This window comes from Nannobrachium achirus, assembly GCF_963921795.1.
Source record: "Nannobrachium achirus genome assembly, chromosome: 5".
NCBI classification, from domain to species: domain Eukaryota; kingdom Metazoa; phylum Chordata; class Actinopteri; order Myctophiformes; family Myctophidae; genus Nannobrachium; species Nannobrachium achirus.
Window position 1 is genome coordinate 33405150 of NC_137814.1, and position 14928 is coordinate 33420077.

At 41.7% G+C, this 14928-nt stretch overlaps 2 protein-coding genes across 2 annotated transcripts in view; one reads left to right on the top strand and one right to left on the bottom strand.

The window, feature by feature from the left end:
- LOC308284610 (5'-AMP-activated protein kinase subunit gamma-1-like) overlaps nucleotides 1-1874 on the top strand; it is a 38785-nt gene extending 36911 nt beyond the window's left edge. Inside the window, exon 16 of the mRNA XM_080725290.1 lies at nucleotides 132-1874. Coding sequence (XP_080581416.1) covers nucleotides 132-163 — 32 coding nt within the window. The 3' untranslated portion in view covers nucleotides 164-1874. The remainder of the gene's footprint in view (nucleotides 1-131) is intronic.
- A 6888-nt stretch (nucleotides 1875-8762) lies between these two features.
- The window catches only part of bcl2b (BCL2 apoptosis regulator b), a 37025-nt gene continuing 30859 nt past the window's right edge, over nucleotides 8763-14928 (bottom strand). The window contains exon 2 of the mRNA XM_080726280.1: nucleotides 8763-9668. Coding sequence (XP_080582406.1) covers nucleotides 9531-9668 — 138 coding nt within the window. The 3' untranslated portion in view covers nucleotides 8763-9530. The remainder of the gene's footprint in view (nucleotides 9669-14928) is intronic.

The following is a 14928-nucleotide window of genomic DNA, read 5'->3' on the forward strand; positions in this document are numbered from 1 at the left end:
AAATGTGACACATCGACCAGCCCAACTCCTCCCCCCTCAAGCAGTGACAACCACAGCTGTGTTTTGGGATGTGTCTTGCCTGCCTTTGTGTCCTAATTTGCCCTTTGTTCTTCCTGTCTCCTCTGGTCCAGACGCCTGCAGAGAGGATGCCCTGACAGAGTGAGAGAGGGAGGACGCGTCACCAGAACTGGAGACACAGTGGGAGAATCTTGGATTCGAGGCAGGGATCACAGCTCTAGGCTGCGTAAGGCCAGTCTGAGGGTCGCAGAGCAGCCCACCGCTGATGCACTATAAAGGCTTGGAAACCAAAGAGCTAGATGACTAAGTGGAAGTGAAGCTCCTACACTGGAGCATCGGCTGTCTGAATAGAACTGCTTTTTGTTTGAATGATCTGCTCAGACACACACACACACACACACACTCACACATAAATAGATACCGAGGCACATTCTCCTCAGTGCGTCTGCCCCTCAGAATTGATCTGGTGGAGGACTTGATAAAATAGGGCCTTGGTGTATTGGGTTGTGTTGTTCCTGTATCATGCTGCTCTGTCATTTGTTTTTCAGCAGTGCCAAACTACTCTTTGTAGCATGACTCATACCAAGGTAAACATTCTACAGTGATTGACCTCCTACTGTATCATCGCAGTCAGGGAAACTGACAATGTCTCAGTGTTTGGTGAAATCCAGCCTTCCTTGAAAATACATTTATCATTTTGGCAGAAAACTAAACTTCATACAGAATATGGCAATTTCATCAATGTTGTTGACAATCTTTTAGCCAGTGACATTGAAGGAATTGATGCCCAAATCTTGCCCAATATTTCATTATTTGTGCCTTTTGCTTGTCCTTCTCACACTAAGCAAGGTTTTAGTTGTGCCAAAAATGATTCCAAAGTGCATTTATTTCTATGTTCTTTTTGGATTTTCTTTTTGAAGAACATTCATCATCATCGTTTTAAGTCCGCTTTCCAGGCACCACTGGACTCTCGTTATGGCTTTCTTCCACCGGGACCGTATTTTCTTTTTTTTCAATCGGTCATAATTATGTATTGTTATAGTAATACGTTTCTCATCCCATAGTAGCTTTGCATACTGTATCAGACAGCCAAAAATAAATTACCGTTTAATTTGGTTTTATTATACAATTAGATAATGGACCATGTATTTTCTCCCTGAAAAAGATATCTATAACCAGAGCATTCTGTGTAACATGTTATGAAACTCAACTGAATCACACCAATACAGAAAATACTATAATTTTTGTTCCACTTCAGATTCCCCAAATACATACATTTTGAAATCATTTTGTGACACTAAAACATTGAAAGGGCAGGTGGATTATTATATTTAAGTGACTTATCAATGTAAAGTCTTTGTCAGCCAAGAAATATGCTAGGTCAGGTGTTGCACTTTTCCTATATTGAAAGAGGATTAGTAGTCTATTGTGAGAAATTGCTGCATTTTCTTTGTTATGAAAAGACGAGAAAAGGACAGTCATTTTCAGTATATTTTGACATTTCTTCCTGCATTTTATGTATAACGGGACATCAAATATCTGAAACTTAGAATTTACCATGCAAAGCAACATGGTGTCCCACAGCTGTATTCCTGTGCTGTAGCTTGACAGGACTCATCTCCGTCTTTCACTGTAAATATAGGAGCATTTTGAGCAAATGTGCCAGAGAAAGCTTTATTTTTATGAATGTTTCAGAAGATCGGGTTTAAAGAGACTTCGGTTTTAATGTTGTTTTTGTAAATATACTGTGGCGATATGTTAAATTCAAAGACACTTTGTATCCGATCGAGACGTACTGTACATGTGCAAGCATGAGAAATTACACAACAAGTTATGAATGTTCTTTGTTTTACTTTTTTTTTTCTATTTTTCTGTCTGCAGAAAAATAAATTGACACTGAATGTACTTTTAAGATGAGTTGCAGTTCATTTTTGCCTTGTAACAAAGCATAACATGACATTTGTTCACCATGGGTCATGATAAATAATTGTAAATTTAACTACAGAAAATGGTAATGATAGATATTTAAAGGCCAGACCGCACCAATGCAACTAGTCGCAACTTGCAACAAAAATGTTTTTAAGGCCAGGCCACACACCCACAATGCAACTCCTTGCAACTGCCATTGGGGATAATGTGCCATCGGGGATAATGGTTGCAAATAGTTGCATGCTCCAAGGAGTTATAAGGAGTTACATTGGCCTTTAGACTCCGGTCTTAAGAGCTGTGTTTATCCATGTCACAATCTCCTTGAGAAAGAAAAGGGGACCTTATTTAATGCTGTTAATTGCTTTAAATTATTTTCTATAACACATGTGGAAGTCAATAACAATCATATGTATGCAGTGGTGGAAGAAGTACTCACATTTATTTTACTTAAGTAAAAGTATCAATCAAAAGTAGAAATTGAGTGTAAGTGCAAAAGCATTCACATCAAAATGTACATACTGGTACTTAAAGTACCAAAACTAAAAGTACTCATTATGCAGAATGTCCAATATGTATAGAAAATCTTTTGAAAATAGCCAAAGGGCTGAAGTGGTTAATGTATGTTTCAAATCAAATAATGACTATTAAAGGCTTGATTTATTACTTATGCCAGCAGAGCACGCAATTATTGCCTTCGGTGTTTCTGTCCCGTATCTGTCACGTCCTGTTTGTGTTGACGCCCATAGCCAATCAGGGTGGTGGTCCCTTGTTTACAATCATTTGAAAACCCCTGATTTAGAGTGTCTTTACACAGTCAGCTATTGAACCTATTACACATTAGAAGCCTAATGGATGCATCACAAAAAAGCCAGAGACTTGTTTCCATTGGCCAACTAACTACCAATCAGTACCCACTACCCATTGAGTACCGACTATGGTTGACTATGGTATGGGTACGGGTATTTTCTATGGTTGACTATGGTATGGGTACTATGGGTATTGTCTATGGTGGACGATGGGTACTGACTATGGTTGACTATTGGTACTGACTATATGGTTGACTATTGGTACTAATCCTACTCTGTGTCCCAGTAGAGGCGAGCTCCAAGGAGCATCCCCGTCCTACTCTGAACTTCTTCAGCCAGGGGAACCAGTACAGTCGCTGCTGAGCCTTTTTCCTCACGTGTGGTGTGTGTCTCCCATTTGAGCTCCTCTTCTATGTTTAATTTGAGGAACTTGAACTCCCTGACCCTTTCCACTGCAGCGCCATCGAAGAGGATGGGCGCAGGATCTCCACGTGGCCTCCGCGATCACCTCCTTGGTCTTGTCGACGTTGTTCTCCCGGAACCAAAGAGCCAGTGAGTTGATCTCATCTCTATAATCAGACTTGTTATGGTTGACGATTCTGAACTGTTGTGTTATCCGCATACTTAATGACAGTGTTGGAGTCATGTGTGGCTGTGCAGTCATACGTGTACATGGAGTAGAGGAGAGGGCTCAGCACACATCCCTGGGGTGCTCCAGTCAGTGTCTGGGGTCAGGGGGTCAGATGTGATGCTGCCCATTCTCACCTCTTGATGTCGGTTTGACAGGAAGTCTTATAAATAACCAGTCACACATGCCATTTGCAGAGACAATGGTGTTGAATGCTGAGCTGTAGTCCACGAACAGCATACGTTGCCTACATATTTGTCCTTAGGGACAGGTCGTTTTTTAAAGAGGGATACTACTGGAGAAAATGTATACGCCCTGATATAAAATGCCATGACCCTCCCTCCGAATGGAGGGAAAAATCAATTACCCTCCCCCAAGCATAAAAATAAAAAGATGACATTTACCACAGTAAAATAAAATGAAAAGTTAAATTGGAATTTGGCTACCCTATGTGATCGAGATTCGAACCGGCAAACTAGCGGGAAATGACAAAGATAATATGCCATCTATATGAGTGGTAGATAGAGGCTGTGAGACTTGATGTAATGCTTGTCATTCAGGATGGAAAGAAATTACACCTATCTGAGCTTTTATGTGAAAATGTGTGAGGTCACTCCCTGAACTGCACTCCTGCACTTTGATGCTGATACTTGCAGTGAGAGATGGTATAGTGCTGATCAGACCCTCAGTGGTGAGTTTCCATGTTCAGAACGTAGTCTTCTTACTTGGCTGCATTACATTGATATTTTCAAGCTTAAAATAAAAAAGAATTCCTCAAAAGCACTAGAGGAGACCTGCAGTGAGATGCTGTAGTGGTCTGAAGATCAGACTTTCAGCGGTGAGTTCCCATGTTCAAGTGTAGCCTAAGGCCTCCTACAAAACATTGATCTAGTGCTTTGACATTTTCAAGGTTAAAATACAGCAGAATACTCAAAAGCACCAAAAAGTATCTGCAATGAGAGATAGTGTAGTGGTCTAAAGATCAGGTTCTTATTGCAGAGGCTACATTTTCAAATCTCAGTCCTCCTACATTGCTCTAGTACTTTGACTTTTCAAGGTTAAAAATACAAAAGAATTAAATAAAAGCACCAAAATACACTTGCAGTGAGAAATGTTGTATTGGTCTAAAGCTCAGACCCTCAGCACAGCTTTTAATCATTTTTTTATGAGGTTTCCCCCGGGAGTTGAATTTCAACCTTTTAGTACATATAATTACACACCTTTAGAAACACATTGGTGAAGACATTTCTTGGTAACGATTTACTTCGCAGATTGGTCAAATATCTTATAAAATCCCCTTACTATGTGCAGACACAAGTGATTATATGGGCACATTTCCTAATAATGATGACTCAATCAGGCAATCCTTATTGAGACATATTCTGTGGAATTCTTACCCTCCAACTTCCCAGTAACTGACAACACTGACACATCATCATAAGTCACCCGATGCACTGTTCCATGGAAGAAAAAGAAAAACATCTTCATTTCCTAAATGCATGGTCAGGGACCACATGCGATATCTTCACGGACCACCAGTGTTCCACGGACCACCTGTTGAAAACCCCTGGCTGGCCTACAGGATAACATTTTGTTTTCAGTGTCAGGCAGCAACCACAAGGTGACACTATAACACACTTTTCAGGGTTAGACACATTAACACATTCTATACTAGAATACTGTGTATTGTGTAGGTATCCAATTGATGATGATATAGCCTGCTATATAGCAACTACAAGTGTAATAGATCATTAGCCCCTTATTGGATCTTTCGCTTCCACTTGAAATTCAGAAATTGTTACAGTGGAATAGGATGTTTTTGATGCATTAAATGAGATGATGATAGATCACATGGACTTCCAAATGAGGGGTAAAGCTGGACTAGACTTACTCCAGACAATCTGCTTTGATCTCTCAATCTCCCCTGTGATATCCAGCACTGGGAACGTCTCCTCTACACCTTGTAGGCCTAAAGAAGAGGGGCTTTAGTAGCTCACTCACTGCCTCCTGCCAGGGGCGTCACAAGGGGTAGGAAAGTGGGACTGAGTTACTAGGGCCCAAGGTGGTGGAGGGGCCTTAATTATTTTATACTTTAGCTATTGAAAAATAGCAGATATACAAGCTCACAGCGCGGCACCGAGTGCCGCGCTGCGAGCTTGTAGATCTGCTATTTTTTAAAAGTTGTGAAAATGTGTGAAAATCTTTGAATATATGTATTTTTTAACTAAGCGAACATTTCTAACTCAAATTTTGCTTCTGGGGGGTCCCTGGAACTAAATATTTTGAGATGGGGGTCCGTGGCCAAATACATATCATCTTGGGGGTCCTTGACATAGGTTTCTTGCACGCATTTTCACGATTTTTCAAAAAAATAGCAGATATACAAGCTTGTATATCTGCTATTTTTCAATAGTTAACATTCATGGGGGGCCCGCAGTGAATCCTTGTACCCAGGGCCCAGAATTTGGTGTGACGCCCCTGCTCCTGCTTTTGGACTGCCAATGTCTGTATCTCTCTCTCTCTGTCTCTCTCTCTCTCACACTGGACAGTCTTTTGAAAGTCTTGGGGTTGATTTAAAATTCTACTTCTTGAGAGCGTGTCATGCATTTTAAATGCATGGAGAGAGAGAGAGAAAGCGCAAATTTCAGGGGGCTCCAGCCCAAATTAACTTCTCTTCGTGTTAGTCTCCTCCGGGGGATACACTACATCCCCTCACATGAGGCCTTTCTCTATTCCCTCATTCTCTCACTCTCTTTCAACATTAGTTTTACTGCATCATGCATCATCATTTTAACAAATTCTGTGGAGCGCCACTGCCTTTGAAGACCAGTGTGATGAGAAAAGAAGCAGAGAGAGTGTAGAAACCTGGCCTCGGGGCATTTGATTCTCACACTCGTCGCGTTTAGCTGCGTATGGAGGGAGACGAGGCAAGCAGACAAGTGCAGTGTTTGGGGACAGCTTTGAAGTGTGATGGGGTGCGGCTGCACTGTTTCAGCACAGCCCTTCAGAACAAGAGTGTGTACTAATGCAGACAGCCATGTTGACACAGTCAGCTCTACAAAGGACTGGCTAGACAACTCCAAACTCACAGGAGTACTACTGAGATACTGTTCTGTGCCTAAAATCCTCCATATCTCCATCTCTCACTCCCTCAAAGCATCTTTTCCCTCAAGAAACACACACACACACACACACACACACACACACACACACACACACACACACACACACACACACACACACACACACACACACACACACACACACACACACACACACACACACACACACACACACACACACACACACACACACACACACACACACACACAATGATTTATTAAAGCAGAGAAACCTGGGCGCAGATTGTTTGAGAAATCTGGTTTATTTAGGAACAATATTGATCCCGCTAGCTTATTGTGGATATAGCAGTAAACAACAGAAACACAATCCACTTGTTAAGTGCTACAAGTTTGATATTATAGACATAAAACAGTACACTACAGCAACCATAGTGCCTACATTCATATATGCACAGAAGAGAATATGAAAATGACTGTATTGCTGTTACACTGTTATTCCCGTCCATAATTTAACAGCTGTATATATGGGACATCACACACCGTGTGTCATTAGTGTGGCTGATTAAGAGAATCAACAGGTAAGGTTTCAGTCTGGCAGGTCTATATTTTACAGGTAAGTGCTGTATATCAATGGCGCACAAAAAGCTGACAAAAGGTTACACTACACCAAGCAGGTCAGTATATTCTACATGACAAACCCTTTACAGAGAGGTTACAAAATCTCACTCAAAGGTCTTTCACAGAAAGTGAAAGTGAAGTTACAAGTGTTCTCTTCAAGCTCTCTTTTTAATTATTATTATTGTTATTATTAAAAAAGATTAATACAAGTTAACTTTGGTTTCCAGCTTTCTAGAACTATACTGTAACTTTGTGGCAGTTTAAGCTTTAAGTGAAAATTAAATCAGGACTTGATAGTATAGCAGCCTTAATATAGCTGATTAATACAACAGAAATTCACCTTTCAACATGATTTCTTCTTGATACGATAGCAGCCAGAAAATAGTATAGTTACAGTGTGAATCCATGAAAATAAAAAAATAAAATAAAAAAGTGAAACATAAGCGATTTTCCATCATGGTGTTGTTAAAACTCTGGTACCTCTCAATAAATAGAAAATGTAACTCCTTTGTTGTTATTTGTAATGTTCTACCCAATTCTAATATAAATATGGTTACAGATATATATAGCAGGTATTAGTTGAGTGAGGACAATATTTTCCACTGACGCAACAAAGAAGTTGAAGATTTTCAATGAGAGAGACAGCGAGAGAGAGAGAGAGAGAGAGAGAGAGAGAGAGAAAAGAGCCTATATAGGCTAATGCATTGAGAGGAAAAAAATGTATTATAGCCTATGCCTTTCAGAATGTTCTGACTGTCAGACAGTAATGCAAGACAAACATCAATAAAATAGTCTGAAAATAATAAATCAATGTTGCCTTTGCAGACTGAATGTATTGCAGCAGGGGACAAGGGACCTCTCAGATTCCAACTCAACAGTACACAATATGCAAGGCTGCAAATGGACAGTCTTTGCCATATCAAATCTGTGTGCCTTAGTCATCTGTCTACTACAGTTACCTGCTGCTACAGATCCATGCTAGGATTTGCTACCCATGTGAACATGGTCTTTTGTCAGTGTGGATTCTAACATGACCAATATAGTCTGTGGGGCCCCTTTGTCCCCTCAGAGTCAGACCAGCAACAGCTGGAGGACACATGTTAAAGGGGTTTGGCAGTTCAGTTCTGACTCTGAAAAACGGGTAAGGCCAAACAATACATCCAGAGACTGAGTGAAAGAAAAAGAGGGGGGAAAAACCCCAACTGTAACAGAGGTAGAAAATTGAAGAGCTGTTGCTGAAAAATAATTAGTGGAAATGCTGTCATCAGGTGCTGTTCCAAGTGAGATTATACTTGCGTACTGTATTCATCTCTCCAGATGAAGAATTTTAACAGTGGCTGGATGTGAGGCCTGAGGGTTGTGTATTGTAAGGGCTTTAGAAAGCCTGAGGAATCCACACCATGGGATTGTCCATTCATGCCACCCACAGTCTTTTTTCCTGCAATACCATATATATGCAATCATTTATTTTTCAGCCATCTCACGTTTTTCTTTGTAGTATTAACATTCTTCACCCCATAGGTAAGAACAGAAATTCTGGGCCAGCCTTTGTGCGTTTCACTCTGTCAAAATTCCTTTCCACCTCTGCCTTTGCTATGGCAAACCTGCATGGGTGCTGTGGTTTGGTGTGCCATGAAAAAAAAAGAAGAAACTGACAGTCAGGGAGCGTTAAAGAAAAAGCAAACTGAGCAAACTCAGTCGAGCTCAGTCTACCAACCCTCGCTCATGGAAAGCATAATGCAATGCTGCAGTGTGTTGCAAGTTCACTGGAGCTGCTCTTGGTATTTGAGGAGTGAGAGCAGTAGAAACACACCAGGCTGGCTGTTTCCATTATACATTCTGAGCAGCTGTTGTGCGGAGGAAGTCCTTTGAAGGATGGCTGGAGGGGGGTAACCGGAGTCCACAGTTCAAACAGGGTTCTTCACCCCAACAAGCAGGGGCGGGGTGGCGTGTATGCGGCCTCTGTGCTGTGGTAGCACTCATTGCGCCCTAATTATCAAGTCTTCCATGAGAGGTCCAGGAGGAGCTTACTTTCTTTAGCCATACCGACACATGCAACGTCTACACACTAAACACTCGAGGTTCATGCTACAACTAGTACAGAAGCAGGCAGAACAAAACAAAGACACATGCCCTTGAACCCTCCTTTTTTCATCCGAGTCCTCCATTGTCCTCAACTTTGTGTGATTACATTTAAGCTGCATCCTTTCATGACATTATTTGCACTGTGCGGGCAGCGAATTGATTTCCTACAGTTTTGATTTGTGCCTTTGTTTTGAAATGGAGGAGTTCATAGAGTTCATGGGAGACAGCTTTGAAGAGAGGCAGGTTTTCCGGATATGCGGGAGCGTCTCTGAGGAGGCAGAAGCGTCTTTGAAAGGAGAGAGAAGGAAGTAAAAAGGGCGCAGGGAGACAGGAGAGAAATGAAGTCCGATGGAAGGATCTCTTTCACTTTTGTGTAAGGTACGCTCCGATGGTGAGGCTCGCTGCACCGAGAGCAGCCAGGCCGAAGACCGTCTTAATGGAGGGCCAGGAACAACCGAAGACCGAGTCCCGCTGTCTGTCATACAGCTCCACAAACGCCTCCTGGAAGACAACAAGAAAAAGACAAAGATATTAGGTTTAATTATGTGTATGAAAGAATTTGTTAAAGTCTGAGTATAAACAACCAGTGTGCAGTGAGCAGTGGGGATGGGAAAATACGTGATATTATCGTTTATCGTGATAAAAAACACTCATGATAATCGTATCGTGGAGATTGTATTTATCGTGATATCGTCCTCCATCATGCACTGGGATCAATTCACCTTTTATTTGCAGAGCTGCATATCTGGTACCACTTAAACCCTCTATAATTGGTACAAGCTACTTATAATATACGTACTTGAGACAGTCCTTTTTTCACTCTCTATCAAATGTCTTTGCCAAAAAATAGACGATCTGCAAGCTCACAACGCGTTGCGACGGACGGACAGACGGACATACACAAAGCCAGATGTAGAAAAAAATCACACCCGTGTGAAGTGGAGCTGTGTGTGTGTGTGTGTGTGTGTGTGTGTGTGTGTGTGTGTGTGTGTGTGTGTGTGTGTGTGTGTGTGTGTGGATCATGTGTACCGATTTTTGTGACATTTGAAGAAAATATGTAGGAAAAGGAGCAAAAAGTGTGTTTTGGAGAAAATTCAAGATGGCGGAAAATCTATCATGGCGCAAATGGGCGTGGCCTATATGGGGAGATGCGTCATGACCCAAGGAATCCAGGGAAAAAATATTTTTAATTTTCCGACCTACGGTTCAAGAGTTACAGGCCAAAACGTAAAGTGGGGTGTTATGGCGCCACCATGCGGCCAAATGACACAATTATTTTTTATTTAATCCTTGAAATCATTATGAACCTCCTCTCCAAGTCTTGAAACTCTAGCCCCTATGGTTTGCGAGAGACAAATAATTGAATGTGAGTTTTTGCGATTCCCATTATAAGTCAATGGGGAAAATTAATTCACTAATAAATTAATATCAATTAAACTATTGAACCTTTCTCTTAGCAAGTTACTAGCCCATGATTCCCGAGTAAGCCGGTCGATTTGACATATGGCGCGAGTGTGTGGTGGCAAAACTGTGGGACTAGTAGCGTGCCGAAGTTTAGGAAGTTCAGGCTACATACAGACACACACACACACACACACACACACAGACCCACACGGCCACGTATAGGGAGCCTGTGCTTCACACAGCTCCAAAAATCACACCCGTGTGAAGTGGAGCTGTGTGTGTGTGTGTGTGTGTGTGTGTGTGTGTGTGTGTGTGTGTGTGTGTGGATCATGTGTACCGATTTTTGTGACATTTGAAGAAAATATGTAGGAAAAGGAGCAAAAAGTGTGTTTTGGAGAAAATTCAAGATGGCGGAAAATCTATCATGGCGCAAATGGGCGTGGCCTATATGGGGAGATGCGTCATGACCCAAGGAATCCAGGGAAAAAATATTTTTAATTTTCCGACCTACGGTTCAAGAGTTACAGGCCAAAACGTAAAGTGGGGTGTTATGGCGCCACCATGCGGCCAAATGACACAATTATTTTTTATTTAATCCTTGAAATCATTATGAACCTCCTCTCCAAGTCTTGAAACTCTAGCCCCTATGGTTTGCGAGAGACAAATAATTGAATGTGAGTTTTTGCGATTCCCATTATAAGTCAATGGGGAAAATTAATTCACTAATAAATTAATATCAATTAAACTATTGAACCTTTCTCTTAGCAAGTTACTAGCCCACTATTCCCGAGTAAGCCGGTCGATTTGACATATGGCGCGAGTGTGTGGTGGCAAAACTGTGGGACTAGTAGCGTGCCGAAGTTTAGGAAGTTCAGGCTACATACAGACACACAGACACACAGACAGACCCACACGGCCACGTATAGGGAGCCTGTGCTTCACACAGCTCCAAAAAAAGAATAACACTGAGGGTTTTTCAGTGTATGCATGCGTTCAAAGATTGTTGGGGGGTTTCCTAAAAGGTTCCTGTAGATGTAAATCTCTTTCAGTGTTATTTTTACATCCATGAAGGCAGCACATCCGTTTCAGTGCACTGGCTATCACATCCTCCTCAGAGTCACAATCACCTTTATTGTCAAATCACAAGTTTACAGCTGTTTGACTGTTTCCAGAGAGAGACAGAAAAGAAGGTGTGGGGGGGGGGGGGGGGGGGTAAAGAAGACAATAAGGTATCTACATATTTACACCATCCAACCATTATGTACATGAAGTTTAGAAATCTGGGATATACTGTACTGTTCATGACATTAGTGCAAGAAGAGTATCAGTGCGTTGTTCATGAGATTAAGGCGCAGAGTATCAGCAAATTCACACACACAAATACACACGCACGCACGCACGCACGCACGCACACACGCACGCACGCACACTTTAACTCTGAGATTCAACAAAACAGTCAGTCCCATAACACTTGTCAACAAACTCGGTTTTCGGTTTTCACTGGCATGTCTTGGGGTGCTGCAGGATATTCTAGCCATAAATATATTAATGCCACATACTGACTGTACAAGGGAGCAGTAGTTCTGTGAGATGTAGATGCTTCATAGTCCTAAAGCTATTTTACAACCATGCCTGGTACAAATTGATTACATGTGTGTGTGTGTGTGTGTATTTATGGCTCCTATAGCAAACACAATGGATGTCTCACATGATGAAATAGACATCCGCATGCAAACCTTGACAGCAGGAACAGCTGGCCAGGAAGCAACGATACGAAGACCTCCTCACACGCGTGCGCACACAACACACACGCACGCACACGCGCACAACACACACACACACACGCGCGCGCACGCACACGCGCACACGCACACGCACACACACACACACACACACACACACACACACACACACACACACACACACACACACACACACACGTTTGTATATATCCCAGTGAGGGTGTCACATTTTCAACCCTAACCCCTACATGCCTAATCCTAACCTGAATCTATAACTTAACGCAATTCTAAAAACCTTTCTTAGCCATGGAAATGAGGGACCTAAACATTTTCCCATATAAGGACAAGTTTTTCTGCTTTTACTATCCTTGTGGGGAATCTTGTCCCCACATTGTGTTTGTGTTTTTGTTCTGGTTCTTGTTCACTGCAGATAATCCAGAACCAAACCGTTCAAAATGAGAACAGAATTCTTGTTTAAAAGAGATGGGGGGAATAAGGCAGTAGTTCTGGAAGGTCCAGAATAAACCCAAAAGCTAAATTTGTTACACTTCCATTGTGCAAGACCACATCGCTCACTGAAAATAACACATCGAGTAATCTTTTTTCTTCTTCTTCCAGTCAAACATCTGCTATCTTTGTATGACAAAGTATGAATTAGGTTTTATCCTGACGGCAGAGGGGTATCCTGTAGTCGCTTCCCCTTTGCCATGGAGATAATCACATTAGTAGTGGGGTAAAGCTATAGATTTGAGTTCCTGTGATGCTAGCCCCTATAAGCTGTAACCGCACCCATCTGTGAACAACGTTGAATTGTTAAGTTTAATTCACTGCAGTGTTATTGTGTCGGCTCCCCTGGGAGTGTGTCTATTTTTATTAGTCTCAATTTAATTCAAGGTCAAATTTACGTACCCTAATTATGTTGCATATAATTTCCCGCATATACGTTTATTTGCCCTTGGGCCGGTAGAAGGAAAAACTAGGTCAATATCTTTTATTTAAGAAGTGTCATATTTCATTGTAGAATAAGATCTCGATACGTCATCTACCATATAAGCCTCAGAGTTGGGACTCAAAACAATATCACGATTATGTCCAAACCTTTGCCTCAATTACAATTCATTAACAATTATTTTTAAAACAACAGCAAAAACAGCAGTTCTACCATAGCTCACAACGTGTCACATTGCAAGCTTATAGATTGTCAATATTTTTGTACACCACCATTGTACAACGAAGTATGATACAGGGTTAAGTGGTTAATAACTATTGGTTCTATATCTGTTTCGATACATTCTAGATTAATTACCCAGCCAAAATACCTCAGAGAGGATGACCTAAAAAGGGATCGTCTATTCCACAGTACTGCAGCGGGGAAAAAGACAAAAAGTATTTCCTGCCTCCATCTCCTCCTCCTCCCTTCCTTTCCCGTGGCATTCCTGAGGCTGGGGGCTGTGTGTGTGACACACAGACAGGGGCGTAGCACCAAATCCTGGGCCCTGGGTGCAAGGATTCACTGCGGGCCCCTTTAGACTGGGAACGCACACATTATTTTGTGCTTTAACTATTGAAAAATAGCAGATCTACAAGCTCACATGCAGCGCGGCACCGAGTGCCATGCTGCGAGCTTGTAGATCTGCTATTTTTGAAAAAAATATTTCAAATCCTTCTAAGGTTTTTTGAAAAACCTTTGTTTCTATGTCAGTGGTGCTCAAACCTTTTCATGTCAAGGAAAATGACATGTATTTGGCCATGGACCCCCATCTCAAAATATTTAGTTCCAGGGACCCCCCAGAGGCAAGATTTTAGTTACAAATGTTCACTTAAAAAATACATATATTCAAAGATTTGCATCCATTTTCACAACTTTTCAAAAATAGCAGATCTACAAGCTCACAGGGCGGCACTCGGTGCCGTGCTGTGAGCTTGTATATCTGCTATTTTTCAATAGCTAAAGTATAAAATAATTAAGGCCCCCTCGACCTTGGACCCAGGTAACTCAGTCCCACTTACCCCCCCCCCCCCCCCCCCCCCACCCCCTTGTGACGCCCCTGCACACAGAGGAAGGATCAGCACTTTATTCCAAGTTTAGGCCCTCTGGCATCAAAATGCACTGTGGTCTGTAGGAGCCAGTCAGCAACATCTTTATCCAGCAGGCATTCCGTTCGTAACAGTCAAAACCTTTTAATTAGCCCGCAATTGAAACGTGTTGAACGGTGCAAATGGGAGAGCTAAAATGTCAGATTGCCTATACCGGAAGGCATGTGGTACCCATTAGGGATGTCCCGATACCACCTTTTTGCTGACCGAGTACAAGTACGAGTACTTCATTTTGAGTACTCGCCGATACCGAGTACCGATACGAGTACAATTAATAATACAAAATGTCTTTAAATTACGTTTTTTTTTTTTTTTTTTTTTTTTTATCAGATGTTCCTCACTTTCTGGCTGTATATAACACATTACATTGCATTGCTTTCCCAGAACATGGCACAACTGCCACACATTTCACTTTTTTTCAGGTTTAGCCCATGGACATTCCTGTACTGTGCATGATCTTCTAGACCTGCTATGCTCAAACATTTTGTATTTTTACTTTTGATACTTTAAGAGAGAGA